At 38.2% G+C, this 23,690-nt stretch overlaps 1 protein-coding gene across 10 annotated transcripts in view; it reads left to right on the top strand.

Moving 5' to 3' along the window:
- LOC114161983 (chloride channel protein 2-like) overlaps window positions 1–23,690 on the top strand; it is a 141,032-nt gene that overhangs the window by 22,872 nt on the left and 94,470 nt on the right. For 4 of the 10 annotated variants that reach the window (XM_028045724.1, XM_028045722.1, XM_028045723.1 and 1 more), the window contains exon 1: window positions 9,338–9,712. The exons of 1 other annotated variant lie outside the window; for it this stretch is intronic. In XM_028045724.1, coding sequence (XP_027901525.1) covers window positions 9,662–9,712 — 51 coding nt within the window. In that variant the 5' untranslated portion in view covers window positions 9,338–9,661. Of the gene's footprint in view, window positions 1–9,337; window positions 9,713–23,690 lie in introns of those variants that run through there. 5 more of the 10 variants (XM_028045727.1, XM_028045728.1, XM_028045729.1 and 2 more) reach the window with 3 other exon arrangements.

Below are 23,690 nucleotides of genomic sequence, written 5' to 3'. Positions count from 1 at the left end.
TGTCTTCCCACATCTAAAAGCAGAAGTCGTCCTACATCAGTCCGATGTCTTTGGTAAAATCTGTCTGAGCATCTGTAAGTGTGTTTTACCCCTCAGGGATCCATTTATCACACTTTAAAGCCTTTAGCAAACAAATTGTCCTGCAGTCAAGGAATAGCCATATACCTTTGTGTGAAGGCAGGTGAGTGATTGTGTTATTTCTATGACAAACATAGTTTCTTGAATTTATTAACCTGGAAAAACAGAATGAACAAAAGGAAAAATCAGATTCTTGTTGTCTCAGAGTGAAAGTACCTGAACACTGGTAGGTAAATGTTTTCTTCAAATAAAACCATAAAAATTCCACACTGATCAGCCTCTTCTTTATAGCATCATATTTTAAGTCCTTAAAGACTTCAATGAATTAGTTAAACATTAGATGATGCTTTACACCAAGTTATACAAATCAAAAGTCAGTTTGGCATGCTTTCATAAGTCTTTGAAGACACCCTTTTAGATTACATTGAGTGTACCTGCTATAAAAATTATGAACCTCCAATCTTATTGCGATGACATCCTGAAGCTACAGTGTTGAAAAGACTATGAGCTTCTTAAAGAAACAGGCCTCGACGCGGACGTCGCGGGTTCGACTCCCGGTCCCGACGACCTTTACCGCATGTCTTCCCCCCTCTCCTCACCCTCTTTCCTGTCTGCCTACTGTACAAAAAATACGAGCCACTATCACCGCAAAAACTCTTCGGAGAAAAAAATGGAATAAAAACAAAAATAAATTGCAAAGTCAAATTTCTTTAGTTATGTCCAGTACATACAGCATTTTCATAAAAAAAAAAAACAGATGGTAACATAGTTACCTTATTGTGCTACAAAATAGCACTGTGTCTGGAAAATACATAATACCACCCTTTAGAGGTTTGAAATGTTGGAGGTGTTAGAATATTATCTGATTTTATAGTGATTACATTATATTGACATGTTGGTTTTTCATCAAAGTGGAGAAGGAAAGAAAATTATGCTGCTAACATAGGGACAGGTTAATATTTAAAACTGTCATCATGAGTTTTGAACAGATATCTGATCAAAGACACGGGAACCCAATAAGTGTAATCTGAGGAATCTTAAGAATCACAGCAATAGTGTATGAATCTGTAGAGTATTTTAAAACCAGTTTCAGTCAAATTAGGTCATTTATTCTTATACCAGAAGAGGGCGCATTATGACCTCATGCTTGAGAGCAACTTTGACTTAAAAGTCAAAGTTGTTCTCAAGAATCAGAAAATCATGTGAATTTTTCTGATTCACATGAAAAACTGCCTAAAGGAATCATAAGGTCTGTTACGTCCACAAAGGGCACAACATATTTGAGGACACGAAGACAAAAATGAGGATTCAAAAGTAATTTTTATTTTCAATTCTCTCGACCTTTTCTTTAAGATGAGCTTCTTTTGATTTTTTTCTGTGAAGAAAAAGAGAATTAAATCCTCGGTTCCCCATGTCCCAAAAAAAAGAAAACAAAAATCCCAAAGTATAAACAGAAAGTTGGACCTGATGAGCCGATCAAAAAGAACAAAACGGTACAGCAGGGGGCCAACCCTATACAGGGCCGTCGAAGCCCCTGCTAGTACCGAACTACAAGAAAAAAGAAACTACTGTTAAAGAAAAATCGAAAACAGGACAACCGGTCCCACCAGGTCAAAAATTACAACAAAAAAAAACATCAACCAAACAAACAGCTAACAAAACTACCGTGCGGCAGGCTGGAGACGTGCGCACCGCGTCAGAACGCATCCTGGGTGTTGGTTGGGAGTGGGCGTCGCCTTTACCTGGCGCAACCCAGCCTATTTATAGGCGGTCCAACAGCGTCACAAATTAACGGACCAATTACAAGAAAGAATTATCAAAACTCCAAAGTATATTAAACAACAACAAAAATCATACAACTTACTTCTATACAAAATAATCCAAGTGAAAAAAAATAGACAGAAATAAATACAATGTGCCGGAGCACATAACAAGGTCCTACAGAAAAAACAGCCTCTCATCCTTCTGTGATTTATGTGCTGTAATCTTTGGCATGTATCACACTGACCTCTCTAAACAAATTAAGCAATCAGCTTTGACGCAGGATGCTGTGATACCAGAAGGAAGGTGTTGGTATTTCTGAATTTATTTCACATTTATTTCTTAATCTTTTTAATACTCCATTTTAAATAGGTGCTGCAGTAAACAGCCTAAATCCCAGTTTTCAGTGGTTTCAGAAAATTAGGTCTCCATTCACACCAAACTAAGACCACACGATGAAGACAACTTCCACAGTGAGACTGTGGTGGTGCACGATCATGCCGGCAGCATATCAGGATCCTAGTTGCCGCAGCTGAGAAGGATGAAAATCCACTCAACAAAAACAAAACAAACAAAAAAACATTCAGGCTTCTTAAAGATATAGATCACATGCTCACTGAATAGAGCCCCCAGTGAAGAACACTCGCCTCCAAAACACACATAGACTGTTTAAAGGCCGAAAGGGGAAGGTTTTTAGATTAAAAAAAATCAAACTATATTTGTCAAAACTCTTATTAAATATAAACCCAAAAATACGGCAGAAGGGAGGAGGAGAAAGTGGCACTAGTAACTTGTAGAGATTATAATACAATTTTACAAAACTTGTAATGTGACATAAAAACCAGCTTCAGAGCTACAGTGATTGGTCCACTGGGGTGAGTGAAAACTGATTCCTTGTGGTTCTTAGCACATCTAAGATGTATTAAGAATAGTGCACCAATATACCTGCATAGATCTGTATTATAATACAATTTTACAAAACTTGTAATGTGACATAAAAACCAGCTTCAGAGCTACAGTGATTGGTCCACTGGGGTGAGTGAAAACTGATTCCTTGTGGTTCTTAGCACATCTAAGATGCATTAAGACGTTGTGCACCAATATATCTGATAAATCTGTGATAAATTTGGAGCATTTTTATCAGTTGAAATTGCCTGGTCAAACTACAAGTCTTAATCCAACTGATACCCTATTGAAGTTTTGAAAATTATTGTTGCTGATCTCCATCCGATTTTACAGAATGAGCTATTTAAGAAGTTAAAAAAAAAAGGTTTCTACATTTGGAAAGCTGAAAGAGACATACCCCAAGATGTCATGTTGCAAGTTGTGTTGATATTGATAGACCCAGAGGCATCAAGTAGATTTTGGTGATTTAATAATAAAAAATAAAAATAAAAATTTGTTTTGCTTTTACAGGAACCCTGGAAATGAAGGATGGCAGGGGAAACTACAGGGAAGTAAAAGGGAGATAACAGGAGAAACCAGCAAGGAGTGGGAGAAGAAAATTTCTATATGTACTGGGAGAGAGAATGCTGGAAAAATGGACCAGGGCTGATTAGCTAACTGATTGCAGGTGTGAGGAGAGAGAGCAGAAGGCAGACTGAGAAGAGGGAGAGAAAAAGTGGCAGGGACTAGGAAATTAATCTAACAGTATAACAAAACTAAATACAGGAAACATAATTAAAGTAGAGTAACTAAGAATAACTAGATAAAAGAAATAAACACAATAAACTAAAATCACTGAGAAAGGACTGAACTAAAGACAGACAGGAACAAAATAAGAAACTAACACAAAATAATAATTAAATTAGAATCAAATCAAACTACAAAACAACCCAAGATCCTAACACAGAAGACTTTTTCTTATAGCTGCAGCTTCGTCCACTTTTCAATTATGCACATTTTATTGTTGGTATCTGACCTACAAGCCCAATGAAATTAGGTTTAAGGTTGTAACATGACAAAATAAAAGTTCAAGTGGTCTGAGTGCTTCTTTTAACATCAGACAAGGTGCCTGACGCTTGGTGACCACCTTCTTTTTTATTTTATTGGTCATTTTAAAACAATGGTCATGATTTAAAAAAATGGTCAGTCTGAAATCAGTTTCCATCTTGTAGTACTGTAGCCACCATGACCCTGATCTGGGTAACCTCAGTTACCCTGATGGAAAATGGCTGGTTGGCTGATCTTGAGGCTGTGTATTTGTGTTTATCTCATACCTCCAGCCATTTTCCACTGCAAATTAGTAGCTTCTTGGAACCTGGTTTAACCTTGAAACAGCTGCTCTAACAGAGGAAGGCTTGTTATTCCAATGAAATGCCTAGTATAGCACTATTTGAGTGTATAAGTAAAGATTTTCTGACTTTACAGAGGATGCTTACAGCCTCAGTGTCTTTACCCATTGATTGCCTGGGTTCAAAGTTCAGCAACCAAATCTAAAAAACAGCAACATAAAAACAACAACCACAACAGCAACATCATCCATACAAAAAGTTTTTTATTTGATAAAAGCAATATTACATTTTTAAGTTAAGGCCAGATGTAAAATCTCAATAAGATCGACTTTCTTGAAATTACTTGACCACATGTTGGTGAACTTGTGGCATATATTGTAGAGCGAGCTGGCATGCAAGCGTTTAAACATTACATGATTGATTTCTTAAGGACTTTAAGCCACAAATGCTGTCACTTTCAAACATGCATTGCACAAAGCAGTCAGTCTAATCATTAACACAATAACACACACATTTTTTAACAATCTATAAAGCCTGAGTGTTTTTGTTCTTCCGTGTTAAGGTGAACCCCCTGTTGACAGCTATGAATAGATTTTCCCATATTTCTTTCACATCACTGCCACAGAACATCAAAGACTTCAGTTTCTTTTTTATCAAGCTTCTCAAGACAAATTCAGTCAACCACAAGATGAACTTCAGAAAGAGCTATCCTTTGCCCACCTGACATGATGTTAAAAGCTGATCTTTTGACATCAAATACCTTGAACAATTTTCCACTTATTCATCCAAACTACAGTGGATTCACTAGAAACAGATTTTATACTTAGCAGAAATCTTTCAGTAATGATTGTACTCACATGGGTGTGAGCTGTACACACATAGTAAATAGAGGTTTTATTTCTGTACCCAGAGGAACAGTTCTTGGAAAAATATAGCGAAGAAATGGGCCTTCTAGAAGATACTTTGGGTAATTTTATATTTACAAAATAATCTCATTCAACTAAAGGTACATTTGATTGTTTAATCTGTACATTTGACATACAACCCATTCTGACACAAAAATAAATATTATATATTTTTATATCATAAGATTATGAAAAAAGTAAACATATTGTCCTTGAAGTGAATTTGACAAGGGCAAAACTGTGATGGTAACTGGTCAGAGCATCCTGTACCTCTTGTGGAGAGTTTTCTGTCAGCAAAGAGCACTATATATTAAAAGAGGTCAAAGAAAGAGAAAAAAGATAATAGGTATGTATCACTACTGATATCCTAATTGATATTTACCATTATTTTTGCCTTAATAAGATTTTCTCTATGTTCTGTAGAATCCTGACGGTTTCACTCAGGATTGTTTTGTCAGGAAAAGTGAGACCAACACTCAGGTGGTCATTAAGTTTTCTTGTAAATGCTGGATAAATGACATTGATACCTTAATAATTTTAAGGTACTGGAAAAAGACTTGACTCTTAGCATAGGTTTTGCAGGGACAATTTGCACTGTCAAAGCAAGGTTTGCCAAAAAGAATTCAAACCATTGGGGTTTTGGGTTCCAGTACCATCTGCTCTGTTTACATGACAATGATCCAACGAAAATGGAATTTTTGTTTTGTTTCTGTTAACACATTTACATGAAGACTTTCTAAATACAATCTTTGTTTACACAGTAACAGTACACATCGAAAAGGTGTAATGCTCTCGCCACGCCACTACTTGGTGCTAAGTCCTTTGAAACTAAGTGTGTATGTGTTTTTTTTTAAAGTTCTACTTGAAAGCACCTCGATTCGCGTTTCCCCTTCAGGTACCGTTCCCCCAGATACTGGGGGGAAACACGCACTATGTGCGTCTGATTAGGGCGCAGTTGGAAAAAAGTGGGATGACTTTGCTGAAACACGTTGTTTGAGCTTTCACGGTGTCCATAGTTGGGGAAACACGAATTGTAGTAACTCCAGCATTGTCAGTAGTTTCTTCTACTATTGTGGATTTTAGGAAGCAGTTATGTTTTCCGTCATACTATGCATGAGCTAGGGATTCCCTGTCAGAAAAGATCAATTTATTCTGTTTACAAGACAACGGACACCAGTACGTTTTACCATTGCAGTTTGAGAATCCGTTCTCAAACTGTGCTGTTATCAGAGAAAACATTCGGTGGTTTCATGTAAATGTACACTACAAACACAACAAAACTTCCATTTTCACCAGAAATTGTTGTGTAAACAGGGCCTCAGGGTGAATGGTGGAATATGCTACAGTTTGACTTAAGGTCAGGCAATGTGTAACCTTCCTCGCTCGTCACGGCACCAGTGTAACCTTCCTCGCTTGGTTGTTTGTCACCTTCTTCACTAGTATGACACAGAATGAAACACTCTTCACAATGTGACTTATAATTGCATGCAAGTGGCCCCACAGCTGAAAAATAAAAGAAGACACAGTTAGTGTCGTGACTGAGTTGTCAGTCATGAACACCAACTGGCGCAGCTCCCACTCATAGGGTCATATTTTTCCAGCCCAACCATGAGAAAACGTTACAATGAGTCAAAAAGATAAAGCAAAAAAATGGTTTCCATTGCAAAGGAAAATATATACAAGTGTTATTCTAAGGTGTAATGCATTATGAATTCATCTGAGTGTTACAGAAACAAACATGTATACAACCTTGACTGGATTCCTCTTAGCTGAGTTAGGCCCTGTTTACACGACCACAATTTCAGGTGAAAATGGGAGAGTTTTGTTGTGTTTGTAGTGTACATTTACATGAAACCACCGAATGTTTTTTCTGACAACGGCACAGTTTGAGAACAGGTTCTGGAGTGCAATGGTAAAACGTAGCAGTGTCCGTTGTCTTGTAAACAATATAAATTGATCTTTTCTATTAGGGAATCCCTAGCTCATGCATAGTATGATGCAAAACATAGCTGCTTCCTAAAATCCACAGAAGAAGAAACAACTGACAATGCTGGTATTACTACAATTTGTGTTTTCCCATCAGATACGGTTCCCCCAGCGTCTCTTCACCGCTCCGCACCGCCCAGATGACAAAATACACACATGCTTGTTCAGCGATCATAACAAACATGTGCTTGTTCAGCACTCTTATCTAGAGAAATACAGACACCGTGAAAGCTCAAACAAGGTGTTTCAGCAAAGTTATCCCACTTTTTTACAACTGTGCCTTAATCAGATGCACATATGTTGTTGTTTTCCCCCAGTATCTGGGGAAACGGTACCTGAAGGGGAAACGGTTACCTGAATCAACCCAAATCAACGTGCTTTCAAGTAGAACTGTTTTTTAAACACATGCGCACTTAGACTGCGTTCACACTGCAGACTGAAATGACCCAATTCCGATATTTTGTTAAATCGGATTTTTTTGCCGGGGCCGTTCACACTGCCACACATATGCGACCTGTATGTGTTCTGCAGTCTGAACGGGCAAAGGACCTGAAAGGGTCCCGCATGCGCAGTAGAGGGCGCAATAGCGTCAGCGTTGTCAGAGTTCTGCCAACCGCTATAAAAAGAAGTGCTCAGTGTTTGCGGAAGTAAATGTGGAGGCTGATGGTGGAGCATAGCCTACATATTTGAAGCTGTCCGACCGGAGTAGCATATTAACAACTTAATCCTCATTATAGTCCGTCGTGGTTGTTGTTATATGTCCCGCTTGAGCGTATCAGGGCACAGAATAGTGAGATTTGTCCAGTATCAGTGACGTTCAGTACAGATGAATGTGACCTGAACGTTAAGTCCCTTTTGAATCGGATACGTATCGGATATGCAAGTGGTTCAGCACTTGCATATCAGCACTGGGTCGCATTCGAAAAGAATCCGACCTGTGCTGTTCAGACTGTCATGAAACGATCAGATACAGGTCGCATTATGTAAAAGAAAAATCGGAATTGGGTCACTTCAGCCTGCAGTGTGAACGCAGCCTTAGTTTCAAAGAACCTAGCACCTACTAGTGGTGTGGCGAGACCATTACACCTTTTCGAAGTGTCCCGTTACTGTGTTAACAAAGATTCTAATTAGAATGTTTTCATGTGAATGTGTTAACAGAACGGGAAAAAAAAATCCATTTTCGTTAGATTATGGTCTTAGAGACCTGCTATTGTGTCAGATACCTTGTAGGTATGGATGCTTTGATGCTTGATGAACTTTAACCTGAGAAGTTTTTGCAGAGATGTGTCATCAAGTCTGCTCTGGAAAAGGCCAGCTACAACAATAATCGCAGCCAAACTTGAATTACAAACAATATTGTGGCCAATATATTTTGTATAAGCACTCTGATTAAAGGTTTCACTGCAAAAATACATCCACACTAACATTTGGTTAAGCATCCCTTACACTTTAATTTAATTTCTTTCTTCTTTATAAGATTATTATTATTATCTTGGGAGCTAAAGAGGAAATATCTAGAGTCAACACATAGCTTTTATTATGACAACTAGAATCTAATGATCAGGCCCAAAATCTGGGTCCATCTGGATAGTGATGGACCTAGACCTGAACTTTCAAAGACACATAAAGACAATGACAAAGTCGGCCTTCTGTCAATCTAAGATTAAAGGTCCATCTGTCCATCCATCCAATACAGTGGCTCACATTCTCAGTAAAACCGGGAAAATAGAGCACATTACCCAGTTGTAAAGTCCTTACACTGACTCCCAATAGCTCAGAACATATACTTTAAAATACTTTTGTTATTTTCCAAATGCCTAATCAATGTATCTTGATTAGCACCTAAATACATTAAGGTAAGGTGTTGTCGTACCAATCCTCCAGACCAATAAGGTGTTCTGGTGTAAATCTACCCTGTATCCCTAAAACCAGAACCAAACATGGAGAAGCAATATTTTGATTTTACGCTCCACAAATCTGGGACAAACTCCCAGTAACCTTCAAAACAGCTAAAACACTGAGTTCCTTCAAATCAACTCTGAAAACCCACCTGTTTAGAGTTGCCTTTGATTGATAAATCTGGAATATTGATCAATATTTAATATTTCAACATTTTATGTTTACTGCTCGTTTCATAATTGGTTACTGTATTAAAGGAAATCATTTTGAACTGCCTTGTTGCTGAAATGTGCTAATCAAATTAACTTGTCTTGACCTAAATGCCATGAAACATTTGATTTTGTACTAAATAAAGTGGCCTGCGAGAGTGTTTGCTGTTACATACAATGCGGAAGCCCGGGCAATCACCGTCCACCTGGGCAGAAGGAACTCCCTACTAATTTTCAATGGAGGTTATTTCTTCCTGTTTATGAGCTCACGTGAAGGTCCCACGCAGCGAGTTTCTTTTCGCTTTGATTGACTAGCTGTGGAAGGAGGCTGGGCTCCACTCCACACTCAAGTCCCGCCTCACGCGTGTTTCTTGATGGGAACTAACGATATAAAATGAAGCGTTTTAGCACGATAACAGAGACGCGGTGTGAAGTTAGAGGTCACCTAGTGAACTGCTGTACGGACACTTGAGACAGACTGATGCTTTAACCAGCCAGCGCGCGGAGAGACGTCGCTCACCGGGTTTCTTGTCACTTCCAAGCCGAAAATCCCTCCATCTAGTCGCCGGGTGAGGTACGGAGCAGAGCCATGGCGGGGGACGGTTCGGACCAGCGAGCCCTGCAGTATGAACAAACTTTGGTGAGTTTCACTTGTTGCATTTTGGCACTTTTCGTATTTATCCACGGCTCTCCTTGGTCTCCGAAACCAGGACTGACGGATTGTACCACCTGGCTTTCCCCGCACACATCTGGTAGCTAAACAGCAGAATGTTGTTCAAAGTTTACTTGGAGTGAAAATACAAGGAAACTGTGAAAATTACATGAGCCGAATGCTCCGTCGTGGCATTTACATGCTAAAAACTCAAGTCTGAGTCTGTAAATCAGGAGTGAGCAGAATGACAAACTTGTTTCAACATATTTTGAACGAAGTTCAACTTGTTTTGTTTTCTCGCGTGTGCAGCAGCTGTGTGTCGCTTTATGTGTTCCTGAAGGCTTTGGTGCACATTACACGTACACAGACAAGGTGACACAGTTGGCTAAAGTGACGTTTCTAAAGTGTTAAGCAGGACATATTCATTGACTTTACAAGCACAAAGAACGGAGCTGCTCGCTGTCAACATCTGGATTCAGATTCAGCCAGTGTCCTACCTTTTTAAGACTAGATTTTTGCCAGACTTGAATAAAACATAAAAAAAAAGATGAGAAAGCTCCCCTCTTTCAATTCACAAAGTATATTATTAGGTTTATAATTATTCATACCCTATGGCAGTTTTGGATTACAAAGTAATTTCATTCATTTAAAAAGGTTGTATCTAAATTTATGTCACATGCATCTCCAAAAAGCCTGCACTGCACTTTATTGACATTACTACATATCAGAAAATATTTGCACTGTTCTCTATAATTAATGGGAACTCTGTTATTGAGCTGCTGACCAGCATTTTGCACGTTTCTGCTGATATTTTGATGATCTATCTGTAGTTATGAGCTCCAAGTCTTTCAGGCTGAACTGCTTCCTTGTACCCTAATCTTTAACTCCTCTTTTCTGTCGGATGCAGATCAGGACTTTGGCTGGATCACTCCAAAGTCTTAATACTTTTAATCAGAACAAACATGTTAATCAAATTAAAAAATAACTTTAAATCTTAATCTTCCATGTGTAGCAATAATTTTGAGCCAAACAGTACATTTGACTAAACCTAAAAATATGCAAGTTTTTGCTGCATGTGCAATTAGTTTTCCTTGCTAACTCCTTTAAAATAAACTGGTGTGCAGAAAAATGTGAGACTTGTATGTGTGCAGCTCAAATTAAATGTTTGTCAAGCGTGATTAGCAGAATGTTATCTTGACAGCTGTCATAATGGTTACTGTATGTGTCTGGAGTTTAGTGCGGCGGCTCCATTAACATCAGACAATAGATGTGTTCAGTGCTGCTCGGGCGAGCCCGAGTGTGAAATAATGTTTAGTATGTTGGTGCAAGTGACAGTTGTGCAGTGGGGGGGATAGTTGTGCTGGCTGTTGGGTCGCAGTTTTACGCTCATAAGTTACTGATGCACTTTGCATAAATAGTGGCCATCTCAAAGAGTCTGCGTGGAGCTTTTAGTTGTTTTTATTAGGCTGTACCTGACTAACATTGAACTCTTACACTACAACGCCTTCTAAAACGTGTAATAAAGTTGTCTTGAACTTTAATGTGTTTTAAGGTGTTGCATGGTGCACTCTGTGGATGTCCTGTTTCTCTCGTACTGTTTAGCATTAATGCCACAAGGTTCATCTGACTATGCTTGTTTTGTCCTCTACTGCAAAAGTAACTTTTTATGGGTTTGGGTTTCTTGCAACAGATGCTTCCACAATGAATGGATTTACAGAGTGTACACCTGAGTTGTAGATCTGTGCAGCATCTCCAGAGTTGCATAGAGGGGTTTTCTGATTAAAGCTCTGCTCGAGTGACTTGTCAAGTTTCTAGATTTTGTAGTAGATTAGTATTGTTTTAAAACCTAACCTTGCTTTACCTCTGACCTGTTCTGTGCTCCTTCTTTCATTGGCTTCTCTTTTTAATGTTTTCAATGAGATGTCTCTAAGAAAAGCATATTATTACTTATTAATTTTACAACTAACAGGTGGCTGCCACTGAGACAAGTGGTTATATTTTTATTTCATATATTTTCTATGTAAGATATTGTGTTGTCTTGTGAAACTGTAGGAAGAGACTTTATAAGTCACTTCTGAGTGCTTGGATGTGTCTTTGTGGAGCAGAGATCTACAGCATGTTCCTCACGTTGGTAAAGAGGGAACTTTGTGTGGATGTTTCTGGATAAAACTTCTGTCAGGCCAAACAAATCCCTATTTTATTTCTGGTTTTATACGGACCAGTTCAGTGGCACTGAGGCTTTAAATTAAGAGCAACCACAGCTGTAACACCACTTTGGGCCTCTGTTTCCTCTATTTGAAAAAGTGTCTTTGTAAAAGGAAAAACGGTCCCCTCCTCCCCCCACCCTGTGTTCTGTTAATCCGTGTGTGCGGTTGTGTGAGAGATTACACAACTTGCGACCCGCTGATTCAGCACTGGACACTCCGTCACCCTGGCAGGTCTCGTGCTCGGCCCTACGGCTCTCTGTAAGGGAGAAAAATAAATAAGTAAAAACCCGACGGCTGTTGTCCAACTCTCCTCAACCCAGCTGCAAAACAATGGCATAAACTACATAGAACCAAACAAAAATAGAAAACAGTTTCAAAATGAGAGTAACCTCGTTTACCATCAGTTCCCCCCTCCTGCCTCCTTTCCATCTCCTCGCTGTGGGCTGTAGTAACATGGTGTCTTTGTGTGATATTGGCAGTCGTGATGGTTGTGTGGGTTTTGTTGTGGGCAGCGGATGCTCAAAGAGGCCAGTGTGGTTCGGTTGTGAGAGAGAATGAAAAGCTGGCTGGAGAGAAAAGCTGGCGGGGTCAGGAGTGCCAAGCTCTAAGACGAAAAACCTGCCTCAAAGTACCGTTGGTCATAGGCGCCGGAACAGGGGGGGCCAGAGGGCCATTGGCCCCCCACTTTACGGCCCTGCCCTGCCCGTTCGTTGGTCCCACCAGACATTTACACAGGTTGCACACAACTCTTACAATCCATGACTGACATCTCTCTGTGTTTATGAGCAGACAGAGGTACAAATAAAACCTACAACACTGAGATCTGGACCAAATTCTAAATGCTCCAGATTGCATAACAGTCCCCCAAAGGTTTACGCACATGCGGCAGTTTTGGGTCAGGTTGGGATCATGAACGAGTCTGACAAATGAAAAAAGGCTTTGACTCTGTTCTGGTCCAGGTCTGAACCAATTCTGCCTAAAAATTAAATGATATTTCTGTATTTATTACCATTTATAGATCTGTGACGATGTTTTCTTTCTAATGGCGTTGGGATGAAATAAACAAAAAAGGACATCGGGCCCATGTCCGTTTATGGGTCCGGACCAAATGCTCACCCACACTTTGCCCAGAGCAGATCACTTTTGCTCAAGTCAAAAAATAATTGCATGAATTTATTTATTTTTTCCCTCTTTGCTCTTTCAAAACCCAATCAGCCATCAGTAGCCATCGATACTTATGGCTACTGATGGGTTTTCAGGTCTCTGTTGGCTGTTGAAATTAATTTTTGTCTGCTAAATAACAAGTACATTAAAGTTTATTCATGGTATTTTTCTTTTTGTTTTTAATGCAAAAATATTGAGATCTCTTTCCCGCACAATTTGTGGAACATGCAGCAAATATAATCTGCGCTGCCTTTTGGTTTTAGACCTAGAGCATCCAGATAGTGCTGCTGCGCCGTAACGTGATGATGCGCTGGAACCATTAGGCTGTCCTGCTGCTCTAAATTGGCATTGCTGGAGGATATTTGACATGTATTTTATCTATTTTTTTTTTTAATGTTCCAAATATTTGACCAGTCGTAATTTTTGTCATATCTATCTATCCTCGGCATAGCGGTATCGTACGTATTTTGCACTTGTAATAAGTAGCTGAGCACAGGGGCACCCGCAGCTGTACGCACTGTGTGTACCTTGAAATTTTCCTTTAAGTAAAACAGTAAAGAATAATTTTTGAATTTTTTTTTTATCTAACCCTCTTTACTATTAACAACATTTAGGAGAAAAAAAGATCTATTGTGGCAAAACATCTTGTATGTAGTGAGTCTGTGTGAGTTTGTGGAGGTGCGCACGCCAAAGCCTAAATGTTATTGGTCAGTTTACTTTTGTAAATTTGGCGGCTTGGCACTTTTTTCATAAGCCAAAAATTAATGAGCGGAGTTTGAATCCTCCCGTAGTTCTAAGAGCGGTCGTTTGGATCCTGCCAGAGCTTTTTACTGTGTGCGCAGTTCTTTTGGGTCGCCAGTTTATGAGCTTTGTGTGTGTGCGTGGTTTGGTGAGCTGAAGAGCTCACCAAACCACCTGACGGGTCACCCAGTTGGACAACTGTTTAACCCTCTACTGGTGCGTTCACACCAATGATGTATTGACAACAAAACCTTCATACAAACACTGTGTTTTAATACCGTCGATCTCTGTCTTCAGCTGTTCTTAGGTCGACTGCAGCCATTTATCCGTCTTTTACATTTTTCCAGACTCCAGTTTTGAAAATGGAATAAAGTCCATTCCGCCATCTAAATGCTCTGTGTAAAGCTGCCTTCTCCATGTTCCCCACTGACAACTTTTAAAATTTTTTTCCTGATTATTTTCCACCAAATCTCTATGACTGTAGCGCTTTCAATAGCAAACAATCATCAAATCTAGCCAGATCGCAGCGCATAGACCCAAAAACGTTGTCCTCCAGATAAGGGGTGTTTACTGTTTACCTCGGCACAAATTGCGACAAACCCACTGAATTGATTGACAGGTGCCATTATATCAATTGAACAAGTGCGTGCGCCTGACATTCAAAGTGCGTAACAGAGGTGACGGAGCACCCCATGGTTCCCCCACCTCAAAAATGAATCCGGTGCCGCTGCCGTTGGTAAACCTCAAACATTTATAAACACCTGATCTGTAGATATGTTTGCTGTGCATAGTCACTCGTTATTGAGGGAGTCAATTGTCAGTCATTTGTTTTATCAGCAATATTAGTCCCTTTTTTTCATGTGATCAAAGGTAACATTTTATGTGCTATATAATGGCATTGATTGTGTCCCTTTCTTGAAGTGTATAGTTAATAACTTACATTTCATGTGGCGTGACAAGTCTTTCTCCCCAATAAAACTCTGTTTATCTGAATCACTCCAATAAAAGTGCAGATATGTGGTTGAATTTAATTAATAATTGTGCCAAACACTGGGCATAAATCATACTGTAACCTTAACCCTAACTCTTCTTAAAGAAGCATAATTTAATTTGCCCATCTGTTTCTCATAAAATGGAGGCATAACATGAAAGTCTCTTCCTGGCTTATCAGATTTCATGTATTGTTAAAACTCATTGGTCAACTTGGAAAATTTCAGTATTTTCTGATAAATGTGCTTAAAAATTTGTCTTGTTCAGAATGTGATTAGTGATTTGCTAAATATATTGCCCAGTTTTTAGACTCTATCTCTCAAAAGCATGCAGGTAATGTGACTTGATCATCAGAAAGTATTTTTTTAGTTTTTGAACCACATACTTATGTTTCTGTTCTCGCATGTCTTTGAATGTTGTTTACCAACCGAGCTTAGGGGTATTTCAGGATGTTACACTCTGATAGTGTAAGAGCACTTGGCTGTCTTGATGTATCTAAACTTGGTTATAAGGAGTGAAAATCTCTAGTCGGTTAATGTTTATGCAGAAGGCTACAATGCACTAACTTGCATTCCCACGTGTGTAATTTATCACAGAATACACTTTTTAAAATCTGTACCCATTCTTTGGAAAAAAACAAGGAACCAACTAAAACAAAATTTTTCATGGTGATCTATTGTTTCTCTTCTATGTTTTTAAAGCCCATTCAAAGTTAAACCCATCTGACTCTTTCACTGCTCTAATTTGGCTCACCCATTGTGCTTATTAGAGCAGTAGTTCCCAAATATTTAACCTTAAGCCCCACAGAAATCACAATAAAAGAGATTTATGACTTATAATATGAAGCAGTTAAACAGGGTATAATGACATCACCAATATATTAATTTTATTTTTTGTAAGTTCTGATTTCTTAAAATTAACATAATAAATTTGCTTGTTATAATTTTGGTATTGTTTAATTTTCAAGAATATGTCAAGACCCCATTTTTGTTGATTAGTGACCCCAACAGAGGTCTTGAGGTCCCATGTGCTGTCATGGTAACAGGAGTCTGTATCAATAGCTATCCTGGTATCGTATTAGACTCCTAGTAACTCGATGGCTGCTGATCCATTGTGGTAACAGTTGTAATGAGCTTTGTAATTGCCTTTGCCTTCTCTGACTTATAGGGAGATTTGGTGGTGAAATTTATGGTAGCAGGTAAGATCGGCTGTTTTACTTGTGCCTCCAAGTGAAAGCATGTGGTATGGTTTAAAAATATTTCATATTAGTTTAACAGAGTTAATAAGGTTTGGCTCTTGTCTAATTCATTTCTATTGTAGAATCATCCATGTCTGCATCCCAATACTTTGAACAACAGAGTTTATCTCCAAGCCTACTAAATTGCAAAGTATTCATATTCCTTGAACTTTTTCAAGGTGTAAAGTGATACATATAGGGTTGTTGTACTGCTGAACAATGAACCTCAGCCTAATGTCATGTGAAACCTCTAACAATTTTTTAGAATTGGGGGCAGCATGTTAGAATATTTGTTACGTTGCTTCTGATTTGTTCTTTTTATAGACTTGTGTTAGTTATTTTGGTAGAAACACTGCATGTTTGGACACTTATTCCCTCTGGGTTTGGATGTTTTGCAGATGAAAAGGAATTTTGCTCTTAGTTTTTTATATTGGAACAGTTATGTAATCATGACAATAAGGTATTATTTTTACAACTAGAAGTAGCTGATGATTATTTCAAAAGCTCAAATGAACCTGAACTCCAAATCCCAGAGGAGTTAAAAAACAATGCTTCATAGATGCAGAGCAGGACCAAACAGCAGAGAGAGAAGGAAGAGGTTCAAGCCATCTTTTTCATCGATCATAATGGGCACAGATCATGTGCTTGACTCTCTGACTTGCTTTCTAGTTATAGAAAGATTTAAGATTAACTAGAAACAGATTTTATACTTAGAAGAAATCTTTCAGTAATAATTGTACTCACAAGATTTAAGATTTAAAAAAGAGCAGCAAAACCAGATGAGATGGATTAGCAGTGCTTGCCAATGAAAGATGGTGTCATCCATGACATGTTAATGTGGAATATTGTCTCTGCTGCTCATCATGGTGGTCATGAGACTGCCTTACTGAAACGGTATTTAGTCAGAGGCCTCTTCAGATTTGTTGCTACCAGAGATCCTCTCTTCCCACAGCATCACTATCATGACAACTCTTTCGAGATATCTGGACGATGTGAGTTGCAACAATATACAGTCTTTCTTTGCGCTGAAGTATTTTTGAATTGAATTTACCTTTTTTAGTATCGTTTCACACCAAAGCATCACCACAGCATAATGTTGTCATCATCATGTGTCATCATTGTGAAGTATTCAGTGATGTGTAGAGAACGCCAAACTTCCCTAAAACTATATCCTGACTTAAACACGGTCTAAACATAGAACGTGCAAAGCTTTATTTTAGATGCAAGTTTAATAATGAGCTTATTGTCTTGGTTCTGTCAATTGTTGAGCCTTGCAAGCTAATTTTAAGGTCTTAACAAACTTAAGGAGTATAAAATGGCAAAAAATATATGCATATATGATTTTAGAATTATTTTTTTGTTTTAGATTTATTAATAAATTTTAATTTGTAACTCTACTGTAAACACATAGTTGCACTCAAGACCTGATAAATGGGTTGAGATATGACATACATATTGGATAAATTTAACATGTGAAATGAAACAGTAATTTTTGATTAAAATGAAAGTGGAAAAATTTCCGATCAACAAACGTCAGAGTTCATTAAGTTTCCACCAGGGGAAAATTTTGGTTGTTCATCTCGTTTGAATTTTTTCCAAAACTTACTTGGTGCGGGATGTGGTGCTCTTCATTGTGTATAACTTCGGGAATTCTTTTGTGAGTCAGTAAAGACATTTCTGATACTGCATGATGGGTTTGATGGAAAATTTTAGTGCGATTGAAGCAAAGTCCTTCCTTGGTTTCACCCCAGCAATTTTTGCACAAACTAATCAGTTAGTTTTTCTTTCTTTATTTATTTCTTATTGTGCCTTGGGATCTTTTTTTCCACAAGTAGGTAGAAAACCATGAAAGTGAAATTGCTATTGAGAAATTTTATGACTTGTTAACGATCCCATAGATGTTTTCATATTTGTGTTCTTTACTGTGCCCTTTAAGATTTCAATTTGACATAAAGGGCATTATAAATTAAATCAATTATTATGAAAGCATATTTTTCTTGATCCCATGTTTTGTGCATTGCTCTTGCATTTTGCCTTTATGGTGGAAATTTCCCTTTCACATCGCTGTCCACATAAACTTACCTCATGGGTAAATTCTCCTCTTATTTTTCAAGATGGGTCAGCAGCTCCTTGACCCTTTTCATGAGTGTGAAGACAGGTGTTTGCTTAACGTGGGCTGACCTTATCTGCAGATAAGCATCAAAAGTTGTCACAGTGTTACTAAAGACCAACAAATTGCTTTTATTTAGCTCAATTCTTATCCAACACTGTTTGCTTTCTTCACAAACAGCCCTGATAAATTGCCACAATCAAGGGTTAAGCTAAAAGAAAAGTTTAGGTCAAACAATAATACAATTGAAACAAATCATTTGCTCTCATAATGAGGAGCTAGTTGTAATAACAGTGAATTAGACAGACGCCCAACAAATCAAAGCAAATGTGGAGAGTGTGTTCAGGTGAAATCAAAAAAATGTGCATTTGCTTGCTCTTTGTTCTCTGACACATTTTGGGTTGTGTTGATGATTAATTGCAAAGAGAGAGAGATGGAGCTTGAATGATTACACATGAGCCTCTTTGAAGTGTTGAGGTGTGCCTCTTCATTAGTGCCATACATTATTTCGATCTGCTCTCAAATCTTGAGAAGAGATTGATTGCACAGAGAATAGAAAACTCAATTAAATGGAGGCCAGTTGAGGCAAAACCCTCTGAATCTCAGAGCTCTGCAGAAAAAGGTTGATGAAAAGCTTCAAGTTGACTGCAAAAATTAAAAGATTAGTTTTAGGGTTCAATTGTAGTGAGGGAAAATAACGGGGCTTATGTGAAGTCTGGAAAAGTATGGATCTCATTTAAGCATTTTCCAGGGGTGGAAAAGAATAAATATAGTTAAATGTGCATAGGTACATTAACAGTAAATATTTGAACTTATATATTAAAAATGACAGAAAATGGAGTGAGCATTACAGAAATTAGTTTGGAAAATGTGGAGTTCTTAAATAAAAATGTGTAAGACAATATTCTATAAACTTATAAACTGAACCATGAATTTTAAATATATTGTCTTTTAAAGTGCTTTAAAATGATCTCATATTTGTGTCCAGAGATATGTCATTTAAAATTTAAATTGAGCTGAGCTTATTATGCAATGATTAGGCAAAAATGTCCTGCCTCTAGATGTACAAAGTTTATAAGGACATATCCTACAGGCTTGCAGCTGTAATTGCATTGAAATGTTTTTTCAAGATGTACTGACTTATGGGAACTAGATTACACTTCTTTTTTTTTTAATTTGAAGTCTTTTTTTTGTCAGAGAATTCAGTAGTATTTTCTGTTACTTGATTGCATAAAACCCCCCAAAAATGCTAAAGTCTGTGCTTTTGATGTGACAAAATGGGTAAAAAGCTGAGAACACTTTTGCAAGTTAGACAGTGAGTAAAATGCATCTTAGTTGTCGGAACAGAACATTCTGTATGGGTGCTTTCTGAAAAGTCATGCTCCACGAAACAAACAGTTGAAATTATAAGACGACGAACAGAATAAGTTAAGTACCGTAGTTACTTTTTGGGGTCTATATGAGGCCATTTGGACCATGTAGTTTTCTTTTTTTTTTAAAGTGAAGCCCTCCTTTGTTGCCATGTAATGTTTTCCTGAGCTTCTGGTATTGTACCCTATTCTACCTTTATTTAGCACAGACCTTTACAGAAACATGTTCACCTCCTCCATAGGGTCCTAAGGTTTTTCCCTTTCTGGTTCAAGACAACCTTTCAGCCAGTCAATATTGTTCCTTCAGATAGGGTTGTGCCCTTTGCCTGTGTACTGTTAGCTTGTTAGTGAGCAGCATGTAGATTTGTTTTCAAAGATTCTGTTTTCCTACAATCCCACATCATATTCTGGAGTCAGTTGTTTTTGTCTATAAATACTTCAAGTTAAACCATAGGTTCCCAAAGATTTTCATCTGGGCCCCCCAGTGGTCCCCAAAGATTTTCAGGGCCCCCCTATGGATTACAATACCCCCCCCCCCTCAAAAAAGGAAAAAAAAAAAATCAACTGGGCACACACATCATTCAACCAGACATAAACCTATATACATTTTGTTTTCAAACTCCACTGAAGTTTATTTCACACTTCAGGTTGCAACGAAACACACTACAAACCATCTTTACAGTGAAACACTTTTGTGTTACAATTTTTTTTTTCCATTCATCCATACCGCTTCTCGAGCTCCCCCTGCAATGGCACTGCACCCCCCATAGAGGGTGCACCCCACACTTTGGAACCACTGAGTTAAACAGTGTTTTATTGTTGGAATTGCATCTCATACATTGTTTTGGAATCCAGCTCGACTAGACACTGTCCACAAAGTCAGCTGTTAGATGTCCAGCGTAGGCATTGCTTTATCTGAATGATTCTTTCTTTTTCAATTGTTTCACACTGATACACAGTCAGAACAAAAAAAAAAGCCAGGTTACCTCTAGGTGACTTCTTGCTGTAATAAACTCAACGTTGACACATCAGAGGATGTTCAGTTCATTATCAACTGTGCGTGTCTGCTATGAGACTTTTCATGTCCTGAGTTGAGTTTACTTTCAACATATTCCAGATAAACTCAATTATGCTGGCATATGCTGTTGAGGACATAAGATTACATTCAGCTGTATCTACCTTGGCTGCTTAAAGGCCATCACCTTGTGCATAGCCAGGATACTTGTAATGACTTTGCGACAAAGATCCAGTAAATGCTGGAGGGCGTTAGCAGAAAAATGTTTAGTGGCAATGGTGTTTGCATTCATAGTCCATGTCTAGGTGTGCATATTATTGTTGGGAACTATCTCAACCTTGGCTAATTTTACATTTCTAGTTAAATTTTCTCGTCTGTGGAATGGAGAGAGTCGCATAAATATTAACCTGAGTTGGGGTCAGAATGTGTTTAGCATGGTTTAGCTTGTGATTTTTAAAGCAGACATATTTAAGTCTCCAAAGTTCACATACCCACATTAGTGTAACCTTTTACATTCTCCTTTAATACCATAGTATTTGGTAGCCACAAGAAGACTGCAGCTGAGGTCTGTTGACATGGACCCTGATCTAAACTTAATGCCTTCCTGTCCGCTTCATCATCCAATAAGAGAGCAGCTTTTTGGCTCATTTCGTTTTTGCCCCGTCTTGACCTGCTGTCATCACTGACCTCCCACACTGAGACTGCTTGCCTCTGTTTATATATCCACACCTTCATCAGCACATTCTCAACCATTAAGTTTCCACATTGACTTGTCTCCTTGCATGTGTGGTGAGAGGTTATTGTCATCATAATATTTACCTAAAAATGTGGATTCTTTCATTTCAATCTATATGCTGATGAAAGACCTTGTTGTACACAAACATTATTCCCTTAAATGTTAAAAAATCTATTGGAAAAAAATTTGATATATAAATTTGATATTTGGTCACAAACGACTGTCTATTTCACAAAGTAATTTCCTGAATTCTGATGAGTTAACTTTACACATTCACATAGATTTTTGAAAACTACAAATTAGAAGCAAAATTAATCTGATACTTCCCTCGAATATTGAACTAATGTGCTGGTTATTCTTTTGAAGTGCAAGGACTGTGTTTAAATAAATGGGATTGTAACATTATTCTCCAGCATCACCTTCCTCTTTGGTGTAAAAGACTCTCTCCAGCTCTGTCCTGTGTTCATCAACTCCAAATTAAAGCAGTGGCTCTCTTGTTTCCCTGCTGTCTTAATTGCTGCTGGCTTGCCCTCAGTGGAGTGTAATTAAACACACTTTGGCAGTTCATGGGCCCCTGGAAAAGTAGATCTGCTTCCCCTTTGGCAGCACAGGCAAAGTGCTGACAGATTGGAGAGCAAGAGGAAAGATGCTTTGATGCATCAAATGCTGGTTATTAACCATCACAGACAAGCTAACACACAGATGAGTCTTTGTGTGTCACACACTTACTAGGTCCTTGACCCTGAAGCCCACCTGTTTTTTCCTGCCCTGTTTGAGCTCTGACACACACACTCTGCTTGTTGTTTGGCCAGGATGAAACTAGTGGTGTTCAAGTAAGACTGTGCAGTTTAACATGCAAATACCTTTTATGCATGTTATAAGGTAGGTCTTAAACAAGCAAACAACGTCTGGCCAAGCAGTGCTATTATAATTGTAGTTTTGGTAATTCCAACAAGTGGTTCTGACTCTGATTTTATGACCATTCCCTCAATGTTAGAATTTGGCATCAGGATGAATAATTTAGCTAACAGTAATGTTGAGTTCAAATGAAATTAAATTTATTTAAAGGAGACTAAAATGAAAACACTGTTCCTGCAAGACGGAAGCTATTTTAATGTGTATAATTCCAGTCTCTTTTTAAGAACAAGTGCATTTACAATTAGAAATGCAAAAAATAAATAAAATCAGCTAGTGCAATGAGTTGAGAAAACTTCAGTTTGATCAGCTGCGAATTGTAACAGACCAGTCTGACACTCAAAACTCTGACCGTTCACAGATTTGTGAACTCCCCATATGTAAGTTCAACCGGGTCACATGAAAAGCAACACTATATGATGCTTATGTTGCTATTTACTAAAGAAAAGTCAGAGATGTGGAGGTTTTCTTTTTATTTTTTGACATACTGAGGGTGCATTCACACCAGCCCTATTTGGTTCGCGTAATCAAACTCTAGTTTGTATGCTTAAAAATTCGGTTCATTTGGAGAGGTGTGAGTGTGCAAATGACTATTGTAGATTCTCATAGAACCAAGTCTGCCAGACGATCCGGTGTGAGAAATGTCCGTAGTTCATTCGGGTAGTGCAAAGTGAGATTTTTAGCACGTAACAGGAAGATTGTATGGATTACTTTAAGTTCTTCCTGCTAAGTTCTAAATCTGCCACAAAAAGCTAATCGTTGCATCTCTATTTGCAGTTGCTTGTGTCATTAAACGAGTATGATGCAGGTGCAGACAATTCTTAAGATGGGTAAAAAGTCTTACTATATCAGCTGATTTAGATGGTCTTTCCAGTACCTTTTAGTGTAGAAACGCAAACTACTGTACAGTTGACAAATTTTAGACACTCTGTAAAACTTTTGAGATAAAGACCCCACCTTAATCTCTTTGGGTTTTTTATTTGTCACCTTTTTTGACTTTGGAATGCTAAGCCTGCATCTGCTGACTCAGATTTTTTTTTGTTGTTCACACTGCTAATAAGCCTGAATCAAAGCAGTTTATACATGGCTGGTTTACAGTAGAATTAATCCTGCTAATCCTACAAACAGTTCAAACAAGCGCCTCTGAACCTGGGTTAGAATGACTCTTGGAACAGATGTTGAGATGCAATAGATGTTGGAACACATCACAGGTTTAAGTGTCGTTCACCCCACTAATTTCTGTCAGGGAGTTTGCATAGAAGGTGGACTGACAGTTGATGAAAGGGGAGAGGAAGTTTCAGAGACCCTATGCTAACTACAATTCAAATATTGCAAAGAAAGAAGTCCACACTGTGTAACTTTCCCCTCTCTGAACAAACGTAAAAAAAACCCCCAGCACATTCTCCATGATCAGTCAGATCTTGAGGATAGCAGATGGCTGACTTCTGTGTTTTACCTCCTATGTATCAAGAAGTCATTGT

This window comes from Xiphophorus couchianus, chromosome 18 (genome assembly GCF_001444195.1).
Source record: "Xiphophorus couchianus chromosome 18, X_couchianus-1.0, whole genome shotgun sequence".
NCBI lineage: Eukaryota > Metazoa > Chordata > Actinopteri > Cyprinodontiformes > Poeciliidae > Xiphophorus > Xiphophorus couchianus.
This window is presented reverse-complemented; position numbering and strand designations above follow the sequence as displayed.